The 18,349-nt window shown below is 38.3% G+C and overlaps 1 protein-coding gene across 3 annotated transcripts in view; it reads right to left on the bottom strand.

Annotated features, from left to right (window-relative positions):
- Positions 1-18,349, bottom strand: part of LOC132518933 (uncharacterized) — a 262,084-nt gene that overhangs the window by 112,073 nt on the left and 131,662 nt on the right. Inside the window, exon 6 of one of the 3 annotated variants that reach the window (XM_060147015.1) lies at positions 1,974-2,288. The exons of the other annotated variants lie outside the window; for them this stretch is intronic. Coding sequence (XP_060002998.1) covers positions 2,282-2,288 — 7 coding nt within the window. The 3' untranslated portion in view covers positions 1,974-2,281. Of the gene's footprint in view, positions 1-1,973; positions 2,289-18,349 lie in introns of those variants that run through there. 3 annotated transcript variants of the gene reach the window in all.

The raw sequence follows: 18,349 nt of genomic DNA on the forward strand, positions 1-18,349 counted from the left end.
TCCTACTTTTCACCAATTAGAATTAGAATTCATGATTTCTGTCCACTATGATTTCAGAAAAATTGCTCTGGGATTTGAAGAAGCATTAAAAGCATGGTGTCAATAACAAAGTACTATTGTTATTAGTGTTGTTGTTGTTCTGCTTTTCCAATTTGAAGATCATCATGGGTTGGAGATGACAGAAACAGGATAGGAAGTGAATGATGATGACTTTTTCTTTCAACTTTTAACTTTACGGTATGCTTCCCAACCAGTGAGATGATCACTCCTTTGTTTTAATTCTCACTCTAAAAGTTGCATTTAAATGACTTGTCATGATTAAATTTTAGCATTGTCACCAGCTTTAGTTTATACTACATTTTAGTTTTTCTGTCACTATTCTTATGTTTGTACCACATAGGAAGGTAACTGTCTTGGTGTCCCTTTCTCTATTTTCCTCATATTCCTTTAGCTTCTGAGAGTCCATTCCAATGATTTAAGACCCAGAAAACCCCAAATCTAGAATTACCTTCTAAACTTGGAATTACCTTTCCCTGTTTTGACTTCTCCATTGCATTTATTATGGCACTGATTATAACTTACATTATATTATATTGGCAAATTCCTTGAGGTACCTTTGTAATATTTTTCTCAAAAATAGTTTGCTCGGGGCTTCCTTAGTGGCGCAGTGGTTGAGAGTCTGTCTGCCGATGCAGGGGACACAGGTTTGTGCCCCGGTCCGGGAGGATCCCACATGCCGTGAAGCGGCTGGGCCCGTGAGCCATGGCCGCTGAGCCTGCGCGTCTGGAGCCTGTGCTCTGCAACGGAGAGGCCACAACAGTGAGAGGCCCGTGTACTGAAAAAAAAAAAAAAAAATAGTTTGCTCAAAATTTTGATGAATTTCAAGATGTATTATCAATCACTTTTTTTTTTAAACATCTTTATTGGGGTATAATTGCTTTACAATGGTGTGTTAGTTTCTGCTTTATAACAAAGTGAATCAGTTATACATATACATATGTTCCCATATCTCTTTCCTCTTGCATCTCCCTCCCTCCCACCCTCCCTATCCCACCCCTCCAGGCAGTCACAAAGCACCGAGCCGATATCCCTGTGCCATGCGGCTGCTTCCCACTAGCTATCTACCTTACGTTTGTTAGTGTATATATATATGTCCATGCCTCTCTCTCGCCCTGTCACAGCTCACCCTTCCCCCTCCCCATATCCTCAAGTCCGTTCTCCAGTAGGTCTGTGTCTTTATTCCTGTCTTACCCCCAGGTTCTTCATGACATTTTTTTTTCTTAAATTCCATATATATGTGTTAGCATAAGGTATTTGTCTTTCTCTCTCTGACTTACTTCACTCTGTATGACAGACTCTAGGTCTATCCACCTCATTACAAATAGCTCAATTTCGTTTCTTTTTATGGCTGAGTAATATTCCATTGTATATATGTGCCACATCTTCTTTATCCATTCATCCAATGACGGGCACTTAGGTTGTTTCCATCTCCGGACTATTGTAAATAGAGCTGCAATGAACATTTTGGTACATGACTCTTTTTGAATTTTGGTTTTCTCAGGGTATATGCCCAGTAGTGGGATTGCTGGGTCATATGGTAGTTCTATTTGTAGTTTTTTAAGGAACCTCCATACTGTTCTCCATAGTGGCTGAACCAATTCACATTCCCACCAGCAGTGCAAGAGTGTTCCCTTTTCTCCACACCCTCTCCAGCATTTATTGTTTCTAGATTTTTTGATGATGGCCATTCTGACTGGTGTGAGATGATATCTCATTGTAGTTTTGATTTGCATTTCTCTAATGATTAATGATGTTGAGCATTCTTTCATGTGTTTGTTGGCAGTCTGTATATCTTCTTTGGAGAAATGTCTATTTAGGTCTTCTGCCCATTTTTGGATTGGGTTGTTTGTTTTTTTGTTATTAAGCTGCATGAGCTGCTATCAATCACTTTTTAAAAAATATTTGTTTATTTATTTATTTTTGGCTGCATTGGGTCTTTGTTGCTGTGTGCGGGCTTTCTCTAGTTGTGGCAAGCACAGGCTTCTCGTTGCAGTGGCTTCTCTTGTTGCGGAGCATGGGCTCTAGGTGCGTGGGCTTCAGTAGTTGTGGCATGTGGGCTCAGTAGTTGTGGCTCATGGGCTGTACAGTGCAGGCTCAGTAGTTGTAGCTCGTGGGCTTAGCTGTTCCGCAGCATGTGGGATCCTCCCAGACCAGGGCTTGAACCCGTGTCCCCTGCATTGGCAGGCAGATTTTTAAACACTGCACCGCCAGGGAAGTCCTATCAATCACTTTTTAATGAAGCAAATGACAAGGAAAAATATAAATTCCATATAATAAGCCATATTTCACTGTGTGTCAAAGGCATTTTACATTAAGCTGATCCATACCTTGAGGTATATCCCTTTGTCATAAAACCAACTAAGCCCTCCCTGAAGATAGCCCTTTTCTTTTTCTGTGCTGCTCTAATGGCAAGTCCTTCTTTAAGTAGCATCCCCAGAAAGAAGTATGAATTACTATTTTGCTTAAATAGTGATTGAAACAACCACCAGTTTTGAAGGCCTTCTCTGCTTCAGGCATTGTACTTGTCCATTTGGAAATTCTATGAAAATCTTCATTTCATAAATGATATAATCAAAGATTAGTATGGTTAACTAACTTGCTCAAGAAAGAGGCAGAACAGGGATACAGATCAAAGTCCATTTCAAGTCAAAGTCTGTGCTCTTCCACTATGAAGACCCTCCTTGACACTCACTCTTCCCACTGCTAAGATGGATGTAACTTCTAATAAAGCTGGTGGGAATAATTTGTATAATTGATTTGTGCCCTGCCTTAGTCTAGAAAGGATTTAAGACAGGAGTGAAACACAATCATGTACTCTGCTACGGTGAAAAAAAAAAAAAGAGTTTTAGATTCTACAGCCCCAGTTTAGATTCCAGGACTCCTACTTGGCAGCTGTGAGAAATCTGTTTCCTCATTAATAAAAGGGAATAATACTACCTAACTCCTATTGCTGTTGTGAGAACTATAGGAACTAACATGTAAAGCTCCTGGCTTAGTTGCTGGTACAAAGTAAATCATACATACTAGTTCCCTCTTCATTCTACCCTGTCCTTTTTTTTTTTTGTGGCCTCTCCCGTTGCGGAGCACAGGCTCCGGACGCGCAGGCTCAGCGGCCATGGCTCACGGGCCCAGCTGCTCCACGGCATGTGGGATCTTCCCGGACTGAGGCACGAACCCACGTCCCCTGCATCGGCAGGCGGACTCTCAACCACTGTGCCACCAGGGAAGCCCCTACCCTGTCCTTTGACCATGACTTGCCTCCCTCTAAGGGGTGGTCCAATTTGAAAGCAGACTAGCTCTATTTTTCCCTATCAACAATTACTTTAAGTTTAATCATTATTTCCCGACAAGTGTCAACAGCTGGAAGTCTCACTCCAAACTTTAGGGAAGGTCTTTAGTGACCACATCCTTCTTGTTACATAGGATAGAGCCATATAACCTGCTTGGGATTAAGTTTGAGTATTGGTCTTTACAGGGTTTTTTGCTGCTTCTTGATGTACACTAAGATACAGATAACTAATTGACAGTTTTATAAGACTATTGAATTTGAACATTTATAGCAACTCTACACAATTTTTATGCCTCTAAAACACCAATTTCATTCATTTATTTAATGACAGCATTTATCGAGCACCCACTATTTTCCAGGCACCATGACAAGAACCCGTATGATGATATGGAATGAAAATAAGGCAGGCAAGGTATTTCTATCCAGTAACCACCAACCTTGAAGGGGAGGGTGATGAAACAGTTAATACTGAAACTCAAAATGATGTGCTATATTGAATTATATGAACAGTTCTAATAGATAAAAGAGAGTGTTTCACACGTTTGTAGCACTAAATGTTTATGTTCCATCTCAACACCAGTAACAAATACCAGTAGCAAATATAATGTGTTAAGAAAGTAAACATAATATCTATGATTAATTTCCAAATAGTAAAATATTTACATAAATTTGTATTATTGGGGGAGACCTTCAAGACGGCAGAGCAGTAAGACGTGGAGATCACCTTCCTCCCCACAGATACACCAGAAATACATCTACACGTGGAACAACTCCTACAGAACACCTACTGAACGCTGGCAGAAGACCTTAGACCTCCCAAAAGGCAAGAAAATTCCCATGTACCTGGGTAGGGCAGAAGAAAAAAGGAAAAACAGAGACAAAAGAATAGGGATGGGACCTGAACCTCTGGGAGGGAGCTGTGAAGGAGGAAAGGTTGCCACACACTAGGAGCCCCTTCACTGGTGGGGACGAGTAGGGGTAGGAGGGGGGGAAACTTCGGACCCACAGAGGAGAGGGCAGCAAGAGGGGTGCAGAGGGCAAAGCGGAGAGATTCCCGCACAGAGGATTGGTGCCGGCCAGCACTCACCAGCCCGAGAGGCTTGTCTGCTCACCCGGCAGGGTGGGCGGGGGCTGGGAACTGAGCCTCGGGCTTTGGGGGTCAGACCCCAGGGAGAGGACTGGGGTTGGCTGCGTGAACACAGCCTGAAGGGGGCTACTGCGCCACAGCTAGCTGGAGGGATTCTGGGAAAAAGTCTGGAACTGCCTAAGAGGCAAGAGACCACTGTTTTGGGGTGCACGAGGAGAGGGGATTCCTGCTCCATGTGCCCACGGAAGGCAGAGCACCGTCTAAACGAGCACCAGAGTTGGGCGTGAGCTGCAGCTATCAGCTCAGAAACCAGAGATGGGCATGAAACGCTAACACTGCTGCCGCTGCCACCAAGAATCCTGTGTGCAAACACAGGTCACTATCCACACCCCCCCAGGAGCCTGTGCAGTCCGCCACTGCCAGGGTCCCAAGATTCAGGGAAAACTTCCCCAGGAGAACACATGGCACACCCTCAGGCTGTTGCAATGTCATGTTGGTCTCTGCTGCCACAGGCTTGCCCCTCATTCCAATTGTGACTACCGTACCCCTCCCTCTCCCCGGGCCTGAGTGAGCAAGAGAGCCCTAATCAGCTGCTGCTTTAACCCCCTCCTGTTTGGGCAGGGACCAGAGGCCTGACGGTGGCCTACCCGCAGAGGCGGGGCCAAAACCAAAGCTGAACCCAAGGAACTGAGCAAACAAAGAAGAGAAAGGGAAATCTCTCCCAGCAGGCTCAGGAGCAGCAGATTAAATCTCCACAATCAACTTGATGAACCCTGCCTCTGTGGAATACCTGAATAGACAACGAATGTTCCCAAAATTGAGGTGATGGATTTGGGGAGCAACTGTAGACTTGGCGTTTGCTTTCTGCATCTGATTTGTCTCTGGTTTTTATGTTTATCTTAATTTAGATTTTAGAGCTTGTTATCATTGGTGGATTTGTTTATTGGACTGGTTGCTCTCTTTTTTAAAAAATTATTTTTTTATTATTATTTTTAATTAAAAATTTTTTTTTCCTTTTTTCTCTTTTTCTTTTGTGAGTGTGTGTGTGTATGATTTTTTGTGTGATTTTGTCTGTTTAGTTTTGCTTTTCCCATTTGGTATGGGGTTTTCTATCTGTTCATTTTTTTTTTTTTTTTCCAAGCCATGTGGTTGGCAGGGTCTTGGTGCTCTGGCTGGGTGTCAGGCCTGAGCCTCCAAGGTGGGAGAGCTGAGTCCAGGACAATGGATTACCAGGGGAGTCCCGGCCCTATGTAATACCAATTGGCAAGAGCTCTCCCACACATCTCCATCTGAACATTAAGACTCAGCTCCACCCAACAGCCAGCAAGGTCCAGTGCTGGATGCCCCATGCCAAACAACTAGCAAGACAGGAACACAACCCCACACATTAGCAGAGAGTAAACACAACAGCAGAGAGTAAAACATTAGCAGAGAGTAAAATCATACTAAGTTCACAGACACCCCAAAACATACCACCGGACACGGCCCTGCCCACCAGAAGGACAAGATCCAGCCCTACCCACCAGAACATAGGCACAAGTCCCCTCCACCAGGAACCCTACACAAGCCACTGAACCAACCTCAGCCACTGGGGGCAGACACCAAAAACAACGGGAACTGTGAACCTGCAGTCTGTGAAAAGGAGACCCCAAATACAGTAAGTTAAGCAAAATGAGAAGACAGAGAAATATGCAGGAGATGAAGGAGCAAGATAAAAACCCACCAGACCTAACAACTGAAGAGGAAATAGACAGTCAGCCTGAAAAAGAATTCAGAATAATGATAGTAAAGATGATCCAAAGGCTTGGGAACAGAATGGAGAAAATACAACAAACGTTTAACAAGGACCTAGAAAACTAAAGAGCAAACAATGATGAACAACACAATAAATGAAATTAAAAATTCTCTAGGAGGACACCATAGCAGAATAACTGGGGCAGAAGAAGGGATAAGTGACCTGGAAGATAAAATAGTGGAAATAACTGTCACAGAGCAGAATAAAGAAAAAAGAATGAAAAGAATTGAGGACAGTCTCAGAGACCTCTGGGACAACATTAAATGCACCAACATTCGAATTATAGGGGTGGAGAAGAAGAAGAGAAAAAGAAAGGGTCTGAGAAAATATTTGAAGAGATTATAGTTGAAAACTTCCCTAACATGGGAAAGGAAATAGTCAACCAAGTCCAGGAAGTGCAGAGAGTCCCATACATGATAAACCCAAGGAAAACACACCAGGACACATATTAATCAAATGTTCAAAAATTAAATACAAAGAAAAAAATATTAAAAGCAGCAAGGGAAAAGCAACAAATAACACACAAGGGAATCCCCATTAGGTTAACAGCTGATCTTACAGCAGAAACTCTGCAAGCCAGAACGGAGTGGCAGGACATATTTAAAGTGAAGAAAGGGAAAAACCTACGAACAAGATAACTCTACCCAGCCAGGATCTCATTCAGAGTTGACAGAGAAATTAAAACCTTTATAGACAAGCAAAAGCTAAGAGAATTCAGCACCACCAAACCAGCTTTACAACAATTGCTAAAGGAACTTCTCTAGGCAGGAAACATAACAGAAGGAAGAGACCTACAAAAACAAACCCAAAACAATTAAGGAAATGGTAATAGGAATATACATATCAATAATTACCTTAAATACAAGTTGATTAAATGCTTCAACCAAAAGACATAGACTGGCTGAATGGATACAAAAACAAGACCCATATATATGCTGTCTACAAGAGACCCACTTCAGACCTACGGATACATACAGACTGAAAGTGAGGGGACGGAAAAAGATATTCCATGCAAATGGAAATCAGAAGAAGGCTGGAGTAGCAATACTCATATCAGACAACATAGACTTTAAAATAAAGACTATTAGAAGAGACAAAGAAAGACACTACATAACAGTCAAGGGATCAATCCAAGAAGAGATATAACAATTGTAATTATTTATGCACCCAATATAGGAGCACCTCAATACATAAGGCAAATGCTTACAGCCATAAAAGGGGAAATTGACAGTAACACAATAATAGTAGGGGACTTTAACAACCCACTTTCACCAATGGACAGATCCTCCAAAATGACACTAAATAAGGAAATACAAGCTTTATATGACACATTACACAAGATGGACTTAATTGATATTTATAGGACATTCCAGCCAAAACCAACAGAATACGCTTTGTTCTCAAGTGCTCATGGAACATTCTGCAGGATAGATCACATCTTAGGTCACAAATCAAGCCTCGGTAAATTTAAGAAAATTGAAATCATATCAAGTATCTTTTCTGACCACAATGCTATGAGACTAGATATCAATTACAGGAAAAAAACAACCGTAAAAATTACAAACACACGTAGGCTAAACAATATGCTACAAAATAACTATGAGGTCAAGGAAGAAATCAAAGAGGAAATAAAAAAATACCTAGAAACAAATGACAATGAAAACACGATGACCCAAAATCTATGGGATGCAGCAAAAGCAGTTCTAAGAGGGAAGTTTATAGCAATACAATCCTACCTCAAGAAATAAGAAACATCTCAAATAAACAACCTAAACTTATACCTAAGGCAATTAGAGAAAGAAGTACAAAAACCCCCCCAAAGTTAGCAGAAGGAAACAAATCATAAAGATCACATCAGAAATAAATGAAAAAGAAATGAAGGAAACAATAGCAAAGGTCAATAAACTAAAAGCTGGTTCTTTGATAAGATAAACAAAATTGATAAAGCATTAGCCAGACTCACCAAGAAAAAAAGGGAGAAGACTCAAACCAACAGAATTAGAAAGGAAAAAGGAGAAGTAACAACTGACACTGCAGAAATCTAAAGGATCATGAGAGATTACTACAAGCAACTATATGCCAATAAAATGGACAACCTGAAAGAAATGGACAAATTCTTAGGAAAACACAATTTTCCAAGACTGAACCAGGAAGAAATAGAAAATATGAAGAGATCAATCACAAGCACTGAAATTGAAACTGTGATTAAAAATCTTCCAACGAATAAAAACCCAGGACCAGATGGCTTCACAGGTGAATTCTATCAAACATTTAGAGAAGAGCTAACACCTATCCTTCTCAAACTCTTCCAAAATATAGCAGAGGGAGGAACACTCCCAAACGCATTCTATAAGGCCACCATCTCCCTGATACGAAAACCGGACAGGGATATCACAAAGAAAGAAAACTACAGGCCAATATCACTGATGAACATAGATGCAAAAATCCTCAACAAAATACTAGCAAACAGATTCCAACAGCACATAAAAAAGATCATACATCATAAACAAGTGGGGTTTATCCCAGGAATGCAAGGATTCTTCAATACATGCAAATCAACCACTGTGATACACCATATTAACACACTAAAGGATAAAAACCATATGATAATCTCAATAGAAGCAGAAAAAGCTTTCAACAAAATTCAGCACCCATTTATGATAATAACTGTCCAGAAAGTAGGCACAGAGGGAACCTACCACAACATAATGAAGGCCATATATGACAAACCCTCAGCCAACATCATTCTCAACGGTGAAAAACTGAAACCATTTCCTCTAAGATCAGGAACAAGCCAAGGTTGCCCACTCTCACCACTATCATTCAACATAATTTTGGAAGTTTTAGCCATGGCAGTCAGAGAAGAAAAAAAATAAAAGGAATCCAAATTGGAAAAGAAGAAGTAAAAGTGTCACTGTTTGCAGATGACATGATACTATACATAGAGAATCTTAAAGATGCTACCAGAAAACTACTAGAGCTAATCAATGAATTTGGTAAAGTAGCAGGATACAAAATTAATGCACAGAAATGTCTTGTATTCCTATACAGTAACAATGAAAAATCTGAAAGAGAAATTAAGGAAACATTCCCTTTTACCATCGCCAACAAAAAGAGTAAAATATCTAAGAATAAACCTACCTAAGGAGACAAAGGACCTGTATGCAGAAACCTGTAAGACACTGATGAAGGAAATTAAAGATGATACAAACAGATGGCGAGATATACCACGTTCTTGGATTGGAAGAATCAACACTGTGAAAACGACTATACTATCCAAAGCAATCTACAGATTCAATGCAATGCCTTTCAAACTACCACTGGCATGTTTCACAGAACTAGAACAAAAAAATTTTACAATTTGTATGGAAACACAAAAAACACTGATTAGCCAAAGCAATGTTGAGAAAAAAAAAATGGAGCTGGAGGAATCAGGCTCCCGGACTTCAGACTATACTACAAAGGTACAGTAATCAAGACAGCATGGTACTGGCAGGAAAACCAAAATACAGATCAATGGAACAGGATAGAAAGCCCAGAGATAAACCCACGCACATATGGTCACCTTATCTTTGATAAAGGAGGCAAGAACATACAATGGAGAAAAGACAGCCTCTTCAATAAGTGGTGCTGGGAAAACTGGACAGCTACATGTAAAAGAATGAAATTAGAACACTCCCTAACACCATACACAAAAAAAAACTCAAAATGGATTAAAGACCTAAATGTAAGCTGAGACACTATAAAACTCTTAGAGGAAAAGATAGGCAGAACACTCTATGACATAAATCACAGCAAGATCCTTTTTGACCCACCTCCTAGAGAAATGGAAATAAAAACAAAAATAAACAAATGGGACCTAATGAAACTTAAAAGCTTTTGTTCAGCAAAGGAAACTATAAACAAGGTGAAAAGACAAACATCAGAATGGGAGAAAATATTTGCAAATGAAGCAACTGACAAAGGATTAATCTCCAAAATTTACAAGCAGCTCATGCAGCTCAATATCAAAAAAAACAAACAACCCAATCCAAAAATGGGCAGAAGACCTAAACAGACATTTCTCCAAAGCTGACATACAGATTGCCCTCAAACACATGAAAGGGTGCTCAGCGTCACTAATCATTAGAGAAATGCAAATTAATACCATAATGAGGATATCACCTCACATTGGTCAGAATGGCCATCATCAAAAATTCTACAAACAATAAATGCTGGAGAGGGTGTGGAAAAAAGGAACTGTCTTGCACTGTTGGTGGGAATGTAAATTGATACCGCCACTATGAAGAACAGTACGGAGGTTCCTTAAAAAACTACAAATAGAACTACCATACGACCCAGCAATCCCACTACTGGGCATATACCCTAGAAAACCATAATTTAAAAAGAAACAAGTACCACAATGTTCATTGCAGCACCATTTACAATAGCCAGGACATGGAAGCAACCTAAGTGTCCATCGACAGATGAATGGATAAAGAAGATGTGACACATATATACAATGGAATATTACTCAGCCATAAAAAGAAATGAAATTGAGTTATTTGTAGTGAGGTGGATGGACCTACAGGCTGTCATACAGAGTGAAGTAAGTCAGAAAGAGAAAAACAAATATCATATGCTAACACATATATATGGAATTAAAAAAAAATGGTTCTAAAGAACCTAGGGGCAGGACAGGAATAAAGACACAGACATAGAGAATGGACTTGAGGACTCGGGGACAGGGAAGGGTAAGCTGGGACGAAGTGTGAGGGTGGCATTGACATATATACACTACCAAATGTAAAACAGATAGTGGGAAGCAGCTGCATAGCACAGGGAGATCAGCTGGGTGCTTTGTGACCACCTAGAGGAGTGGGATAGGGAGGGTGGGAGGGAGATGCAAGAGGGAGGGGATATGGGGATATATGTATGCATATAGCTGATTCATTTTGTTATAAAGCAGAAACTAACACAACATTGTAAAGCAATTATACTCCAATAAAGATGTTAAAAAAAAAACTTGTATGATTAAAACAAAAGAGGGGGTTTCAGATCTCTCCTCTTTCTAACAACAATGCAAGGACAGAGAAATTGGGACATTCACTAAATCTGACTTTGCTAAATGATCCCAACTTTACAAAAAAGACAGGGATTTTTTCAGTTAACAAAGAAAATCATATCAACAGACATGCAAACCTAAGATGAATCAATAATATTTGGATACTCTTTAACATCTGCAATTATGGTTTAATAATTTCTCATATATAAGTCCAGCTTTACATTTTTCTTTCTTTTATTTTTGGCTTTCAATTATTAATCTAGATGGTCATGGCAGTTGTTCCTTGGTAGTAATGAAGATAGTTGCATGGCAAGAACAGGAGGAAAGTGGTTTAAATAAAACTGCTTCAAAGAAGGACCATCATCATATACGTATTTTTCAGACTAAGAAATTTTAGAGTTAGAATAATGCAAACACTTTTGGTTTAGAAATCACTAGAGAATTAGCTGGGAGTTTTTGAAAGGCATCTGAGGAATTTTTCCACCTCGTGGATGATGAAGAAAACATCAAGAAAAGTTAATTAGTCAATGCTAAACCAATATGTGACTGGGACAATGACACACACTTACGTGAGACTTTCGAGAAGGGAAGTCCGAAAACAAAAACCCCATATTGTGAATATGACCAAGGGGGAAGAGGAAGCAAATAGACATGGTTCAAAGAAGCTCTCAGCAAATGGCATGCCACAGTGCTTCCTTCCAACTCTTATTTTGATGTTTAGTCTTCATGAGGTTTCTAGAATATAATTGACTTTTGCTCAGAGCACCTAATGTGACATGGTTCAAATGAAGACTCAATGCCAGTCTAAGAGGATGACAAGAAAACCTTGTTAAAAAGACTCATTTACTTGTTAACAGAGTTTTTCTATACACTTTTTTATGCTGCCCTCTAGGATTCATTTTTATTTATTTCCTCCTAAGGTTCCATACCTTTTATGACAGTCTTCTTATTCATGTTGCCCAGAAACAAAAGAGCCTGGGGTTTCCTGACACTGGTGCTTTTAAGATATGCTCTATTCCCCAGTTTTGAGCAAAAGTCAAAGGAAAAGATAATATATGAGTACAGGGAGACCCGAAGCTTGACAAAGGATCCCCCTCTTTCTAGAGAGAGAGAAGAGCTCTTCCTCATTAGGAATAAAAGCCCAGAAGCCACAAGCTGACATCAGTCACTGCAGCCCTTGGCTCCTTCAAGTCATCAGAGTATACAATAATAGCCCTATAGTGTCTGAAAGCATGAAAACCTCTCATACCCAATAATAACCTATTTTTCTGTTCATCTTTTTGTTCTAACACAATGCACAGCATGTGTTCGTGTAACCAAATATACTGATTTGCTATGAACCTGCATATAGGATTATAAAATTCATTAACTGAAGATCTTGGGAAAAGTAGATAATAGCTAACACTAACTGTATTCCAGGTATTGTACTAAGAATTTTCCTTGCATTGTTTCATTTACACCTCACAGTAACGTACGTTGAAATGCTATTAACTTAACTGTTTTACAGAAAAGGAAACTGAGGCTTAGAAGGAAAAAGTCAAAGGTTTGGGTAAACAGGTATCAAAAGTTTTGCAGGCATTAAACCCACATTCAAAGCAGAAGGTCTGATTCAAGTATGGAAGACAAGGAAACTTTTAGATAGGTGGCTAAAATGCTTGTTTATCCTCACTGTCTTAAGTTTGGAGATCCAATTTCTTATGATGGGTTCTGAGTAGGTCTGATACTCGGCCAATATTTATGGGTAAATGTCCACAGATTATACAGATTATTAAAATATTATTTAAACATTTGGTAAAAGTGCCTGGGCCACACTGGCTTCTCACCCAGGATACTCTTGATATAACAGCTAATGAGTTAATATGCCCAGTTAACCAGGTTCCAGAAACCTACTCTGACTAATTGATGCTGAGCCAGTCTCTCAAAGTCTTGCCTCCTGGTTACTGCCAGTGGCTCCCACAGGGATCCCCACAGGCTGGCTGGCCCTTGTCCTTGTCCTTGTAGCTGTAGGAACTTCAGTCTCCATAGGAATTTGAGGGAGCCAGGGAGAGACAGAAGAATCTGGAAGTCTGGGCTGGCTGGTGGGCTGGGGTGGGTATTATTGTAGATGTAAATATTTAAGATATCATCTCTGATTGGGAGACCAGGAGAAAAATGCAAGTATTGATAAAATGAGGTATTCTCCATTTAATAGAATAGGGTTCTCAATCACATTTAAATGGGATCTACAGGAAAAAGAAAAACTGGTCTCCAAATGCAAACATGAAATTTAAGGTACCACTGCTGGGTATATATCCAAAAAACCAAAAACAAAAACACTGATTGGAAAAATACATGCACCCCAATGTTCATAGTAGCATTATTTACAGTTTCCAGGAATGGGAGCAACCTAAGTGTCCACCAACGGATGAATGGATAAAGAAGATGTGATATATATATATATATATATATATATATATATATATATATATATATATATACAGAATAGAATACTACTCAGACATAAAAAAGAATGAAATTTTGCCATTTGCAGCAGCATGAATGGACTTGGAGGGCATTATGCTAAGTGAAATATGTCAGACTGAGAAGACAAATACTGTATGATATCACTTATGTGCGGAATCTAAAAAATACAACAAGCTAGTGAATATAACAGAAAAGAAGCAGGCTCACAGATACAGAGAACAAACTAGTGGTTACCAATGGGGAGAGGGGAGCGGGAGGGGTAAGATAGGGGTAAGGGATTAAGAAGTACAAACTATTAGATATAAAATAAGCTATAATAATATATTGTACAACATGGGGAATATAGCCAATATTTTGTAATAACTATAAATGGAGTATAACCTTTAAAAATTATGAATCACTATATTGTACACCTGTAACATATAATATATACACCAACTATACTTCAATTAAAAAAATTTAAGGTAAAACAGTATAAACAATTCTCAAAATATTAACAAGTGTATTGTTCTATGCTAAATACATCACAAAATTATCACAAGTGAAAATCGATTATGGTTCAGAAACTCTGCCACTTGTAGTGAAGAGATAAAAATCTCTAAAGGTTTGTAAATTTGTCATTTTTTGGATCAATATTAATCATTTACTTAAGCAAGAGCAGAGTCCTTGGTAGAGATTTTAAGGTTAATAAAAAGAGTAAAGTTCTGAAATCCAGTAAAGTTCCAATGATCATATCAGCTGGAATATTAGCTGGAACAGGTTTATACCTGTCCCATCGTTTTGGGGGAGTAGGTGGGCAGTGAGGTACTTATGCTGGGAGAAGGAGAAATGACAAGGGGGGTTGAGAGTAAGGTACTAGCACAAACCTCCCAAATTCTGGGTAGTTGATCTATAGAATAAGCTTGTAACAATTTATGCATTCTTCTACTCTGAAATTCAGTGGTGGCTTTCTGCCATGTTTGAGCTTGCTTTATAAGGCACTTGACAATGTGTTGAAAAGAGGTTTGCTGAGTTATTTGTGTCCTTGCCTTATTTTTTCCACACCACCAGCAAGCAAGTTCTTAAGGGTAGAGATAGCACTGGCAATGAAGTATCCATTTAGGATGGACCTGAATTTTTAGCATTGTTTCTAAGAAAACTGCATTTTGAGCTAAACCAGCTAAGTTGTAAAAGCAAAGTCCTGAGAATCTATATTTAGGTGAATTGTTTATTACTTGAATATTTTACCATTTTCAACTGGGTACCTCCTTTAAATCAAACATTTCTTTGGAATTCTTGAATGAATTATCCATTGTTTTTTGTACTATCAAATTTTTTGTAATTGTAAATACAATACATTCATAACCTAGTTACTACTAAAGATTAAATTGCATTGGACTTTTCTCTTCAAAGGCCCAAACAAAGAATTCCTGGACCCAGTCATAATGCTTGTGAACACAGTCCTCTAAAATATAAGGAATGTTAATAATGTAATTCACAGTAGAGCTCTGCAATCTTTAACGTAATAAAACGCAACAAAAAACTCATATGACTGGAAGAATATTGCTGTCTAGTGTTGAAATGGATCATTTAAAAAATTGGAACTAAGTGCTGAACAGGGAAATCCACAATAAAAATGGCAGCAGTAAAGAGAAAAAACAGCTTTCATAAAGAATGTCAACATTTCCTTTCATATGGATGTTCTGCTAAAATATGTTAATCTGATCATTTTGATTTACTGGTTTTGCTTAATATTTACAAAAGGCCAATCATGTAGAATTTTACATCTTGTAATAGACATTCCATGGATTTTTTAGTATAACCTCCACCACCCCCAAAAGAAAAAAAATGATTAATGCTGTGGCCAGGGATATGAATGCTATAAAAATGAGACAACATGGTAGCACACTCCTTTTGTAAAGTGCAACTAGAGCTTCAAAAGGTGGCCATGAATCTTACTTAACACATGGAAAATATATACATACCTGAAGTATATGCAATCGATCTACCTCTGCTTCCGGATTTCTAGGTATTTCAGAATATTGTTTGAATTGAGGCATATTATCAGGCTGTGACTGTGTTTCACTTCCATAATAGCAGTTTTCCTGAACAACTCTTAGGCACTGATCTGAAAAATAGCCACGTGAAGTTCTCGGCTATTTGCTGGAAAAATGGTGAAGAGGCAAGTGACCTCCTAAGAATGCAAACGGGAGAAATTTTTCTCAGCTGTCAGCATCATTCATTCATTCTGGAAATAATTATTAAATATCTGAAATAGCTGGGCTTCTCCTGAGCAGCCAGTTTGTTTTTATCTCATTGACATTACAGATTCCTTCGCTGATGGCATTTCCCTTCTTGCATAGACTGCTAGAAAGCTCAGAGCCAAATCTGGCAAGGACATAAGACCTCATGGCACATATTTTATATTAAAAAAACCCTAATCTCAACCCTTGCTGGTTTCATTTCATTGTAAGTTAACAAACATGTAGTGAGCATGCAACATGAATCAGGTACTCTACTTGGGTTTTTCTTTCCAATTTCTGTATTTATTAAAGACAAAACTTTTACATTTTATGTGCCTTTCTAAGCTATTGAATATAGAATTCTAGGTTCCTAATTTTTAAGGGTACAGATTGCAGCCATAAGACCACACTTCTCCAAACTAGAGAATTAGCTCGCCTCAATTCCTGGCAAGAAAGATGGTTTTCTATAAATTCCAATCACATCATATGGTTTGGTGCAAAACGAACTATCTATATGCATGAAGCTAATTGCTTAATAGCCCTACTAACATATGCTTTCTGAAAAAAATGTACACACACATACACATACAACAAATGTAATTGGTGGAATCCTTTGCTTAAAGGTCTCTGGAGTCTTAGCAGAAAGTTGTAAGCAAACCAAGAAACTTGCATACAGAATTATTCATTTATTCTACCCTTTGAGTCAAGTGAAAATCAGGAAGCACTATTCGTCTTGAAAAGCTATCTGGGTATTTTCTTTTAAAAGCAATTTCCTCAGGTGAACAAAAATGAAATGTGTTAAGTTTTTCTTGAGGGATAGTAATAGCAAGCACAACAGGATCAGAAGTATTTATCTGAAAAGTCGTCATGCAAGAAAGTTGCCAGCTCAATAATTTTTAAAAGTTGAATATAGGTAGTACACTACTCTAAGTATAACCAAGAAGTGATTATAAAAATATAAATGCCTTTTTATAAAATAACATTCCAAATACTTTTAAATACAGAAATTATTTAAAAAATTATGTATTGTCCTCTTGATAGAATGGTATCACAAAATTTAATGCTCTCATTTCAAAAGTCCTTGCCTAGGAAGCTCAATCAGAAATCAAGATTCAACATCTCAATTATAGAATAATCATCTCCCTCACAGTTTCATAAAGAAAGCAATGTAACTGTATCATGGAGGTGAGAATTATCTCTTAATCATTTCTTTGTCCCAAATAAATACCTGGCACAGTGCTGAGGAATTAGCAAGAATTCAATAAATGGCATTGGTTGAAAAAATAAATCAATGAAATGGTCAAAGACTGTTAGCGATAGAAGGTGATATTAAGATTTTTTTTAAGAAAGTTGAAGCCACAGTTGATTTAACTGCCATTTATTTAACTTGGGACTCAGAGAAAAATAATAAAGACTAGACTCCAAATTTCTTGACCTCTAGACCAATTCTTTTTCATGTCATTATTTTTTTTAATGTAAATCAAGGATGACATTATCAAGCTTTTATCTGGAGAGTCCTTGTGTCATAAAAAAGGATGCAGTAATTCACTTACAACACAGTGGCTTAATATAATTCAGCAAAATAGCTGAATATAAATGACTCTGGGGGAAGAAGAGCCTCTCGGAGCAGAACAAGACAATGCTCAGTGGAAGGCAAAAGGAGAGTGGGTATATAATAAAGAGAAAAAAAATGTCTCTCAAGATGAGGGCACCAGGACTGGGAGAAAGGTTAATGGTCCAGTATTGTGATGTCATTATAATGTATATTCCAGGGAGTTGTTTTAATGCAAAATGGTTCTCTAAGAATTAAAACTTGAGCTCTTTAAGGAAGAGGTGCACTTGAGTGGTTTCTCTTTTCCCACAGGAGAAGTCTTGGCCTATCCAAAAGAAATGTTAGATCCCCAGGAAGATTACCAAATTCTAGGGTTAGCATGTCACAATGTAAGGTGGTAAGATGTTTCTTTGGTCATCTCAGTTCTTGCCCTGTGTACTAAACCACATCTAAATAGATTAAATAAAAACAGGAAAAATTTTTAACTAGTTCAAGTTAGATACTAGATAATCAAATGATTGGCATTTCTTGATTAGATTGTATCCTAACAAATGACAACATAAAAAAGATTATCTGAAAGAGCTAATTCATTAATACTTTTTGGAAATAGGTGAGTTTTGTATTGATTAGTTATTTCTTTAGTTAAATACTTATTGCATGCCCTCTATGTGTCAGCCATTATGCTAGGTGTTGGAAATATAAACGTAAGCATTGCTGTATGTTCCCTGCTTATAGATCTTATTCTAACTGTACATCATCGCAAAAGGAAAAGAAAATAAAAGCCTGCTGATTTTAGAGACTAAAACAACAACAAAACAGTATCTTCCTGAAGAAAGT

This window comes from Lagenorhynchus albirostris, chromosome 1 (genome assembly GCF_949774975.1).
Source record: "Lagenorhynchus albirostris chromosome 1, mLagAlb1.1, whole genome shotgun sequence".
Taxonomy (NCBI): domain Eukaryota; kingdom Metazoa; phylum Chordata; class Mammalia; order Artiodactyla; family Delphinidae; genus Lagenorhynchus; species Lagenorhynchus albirostris.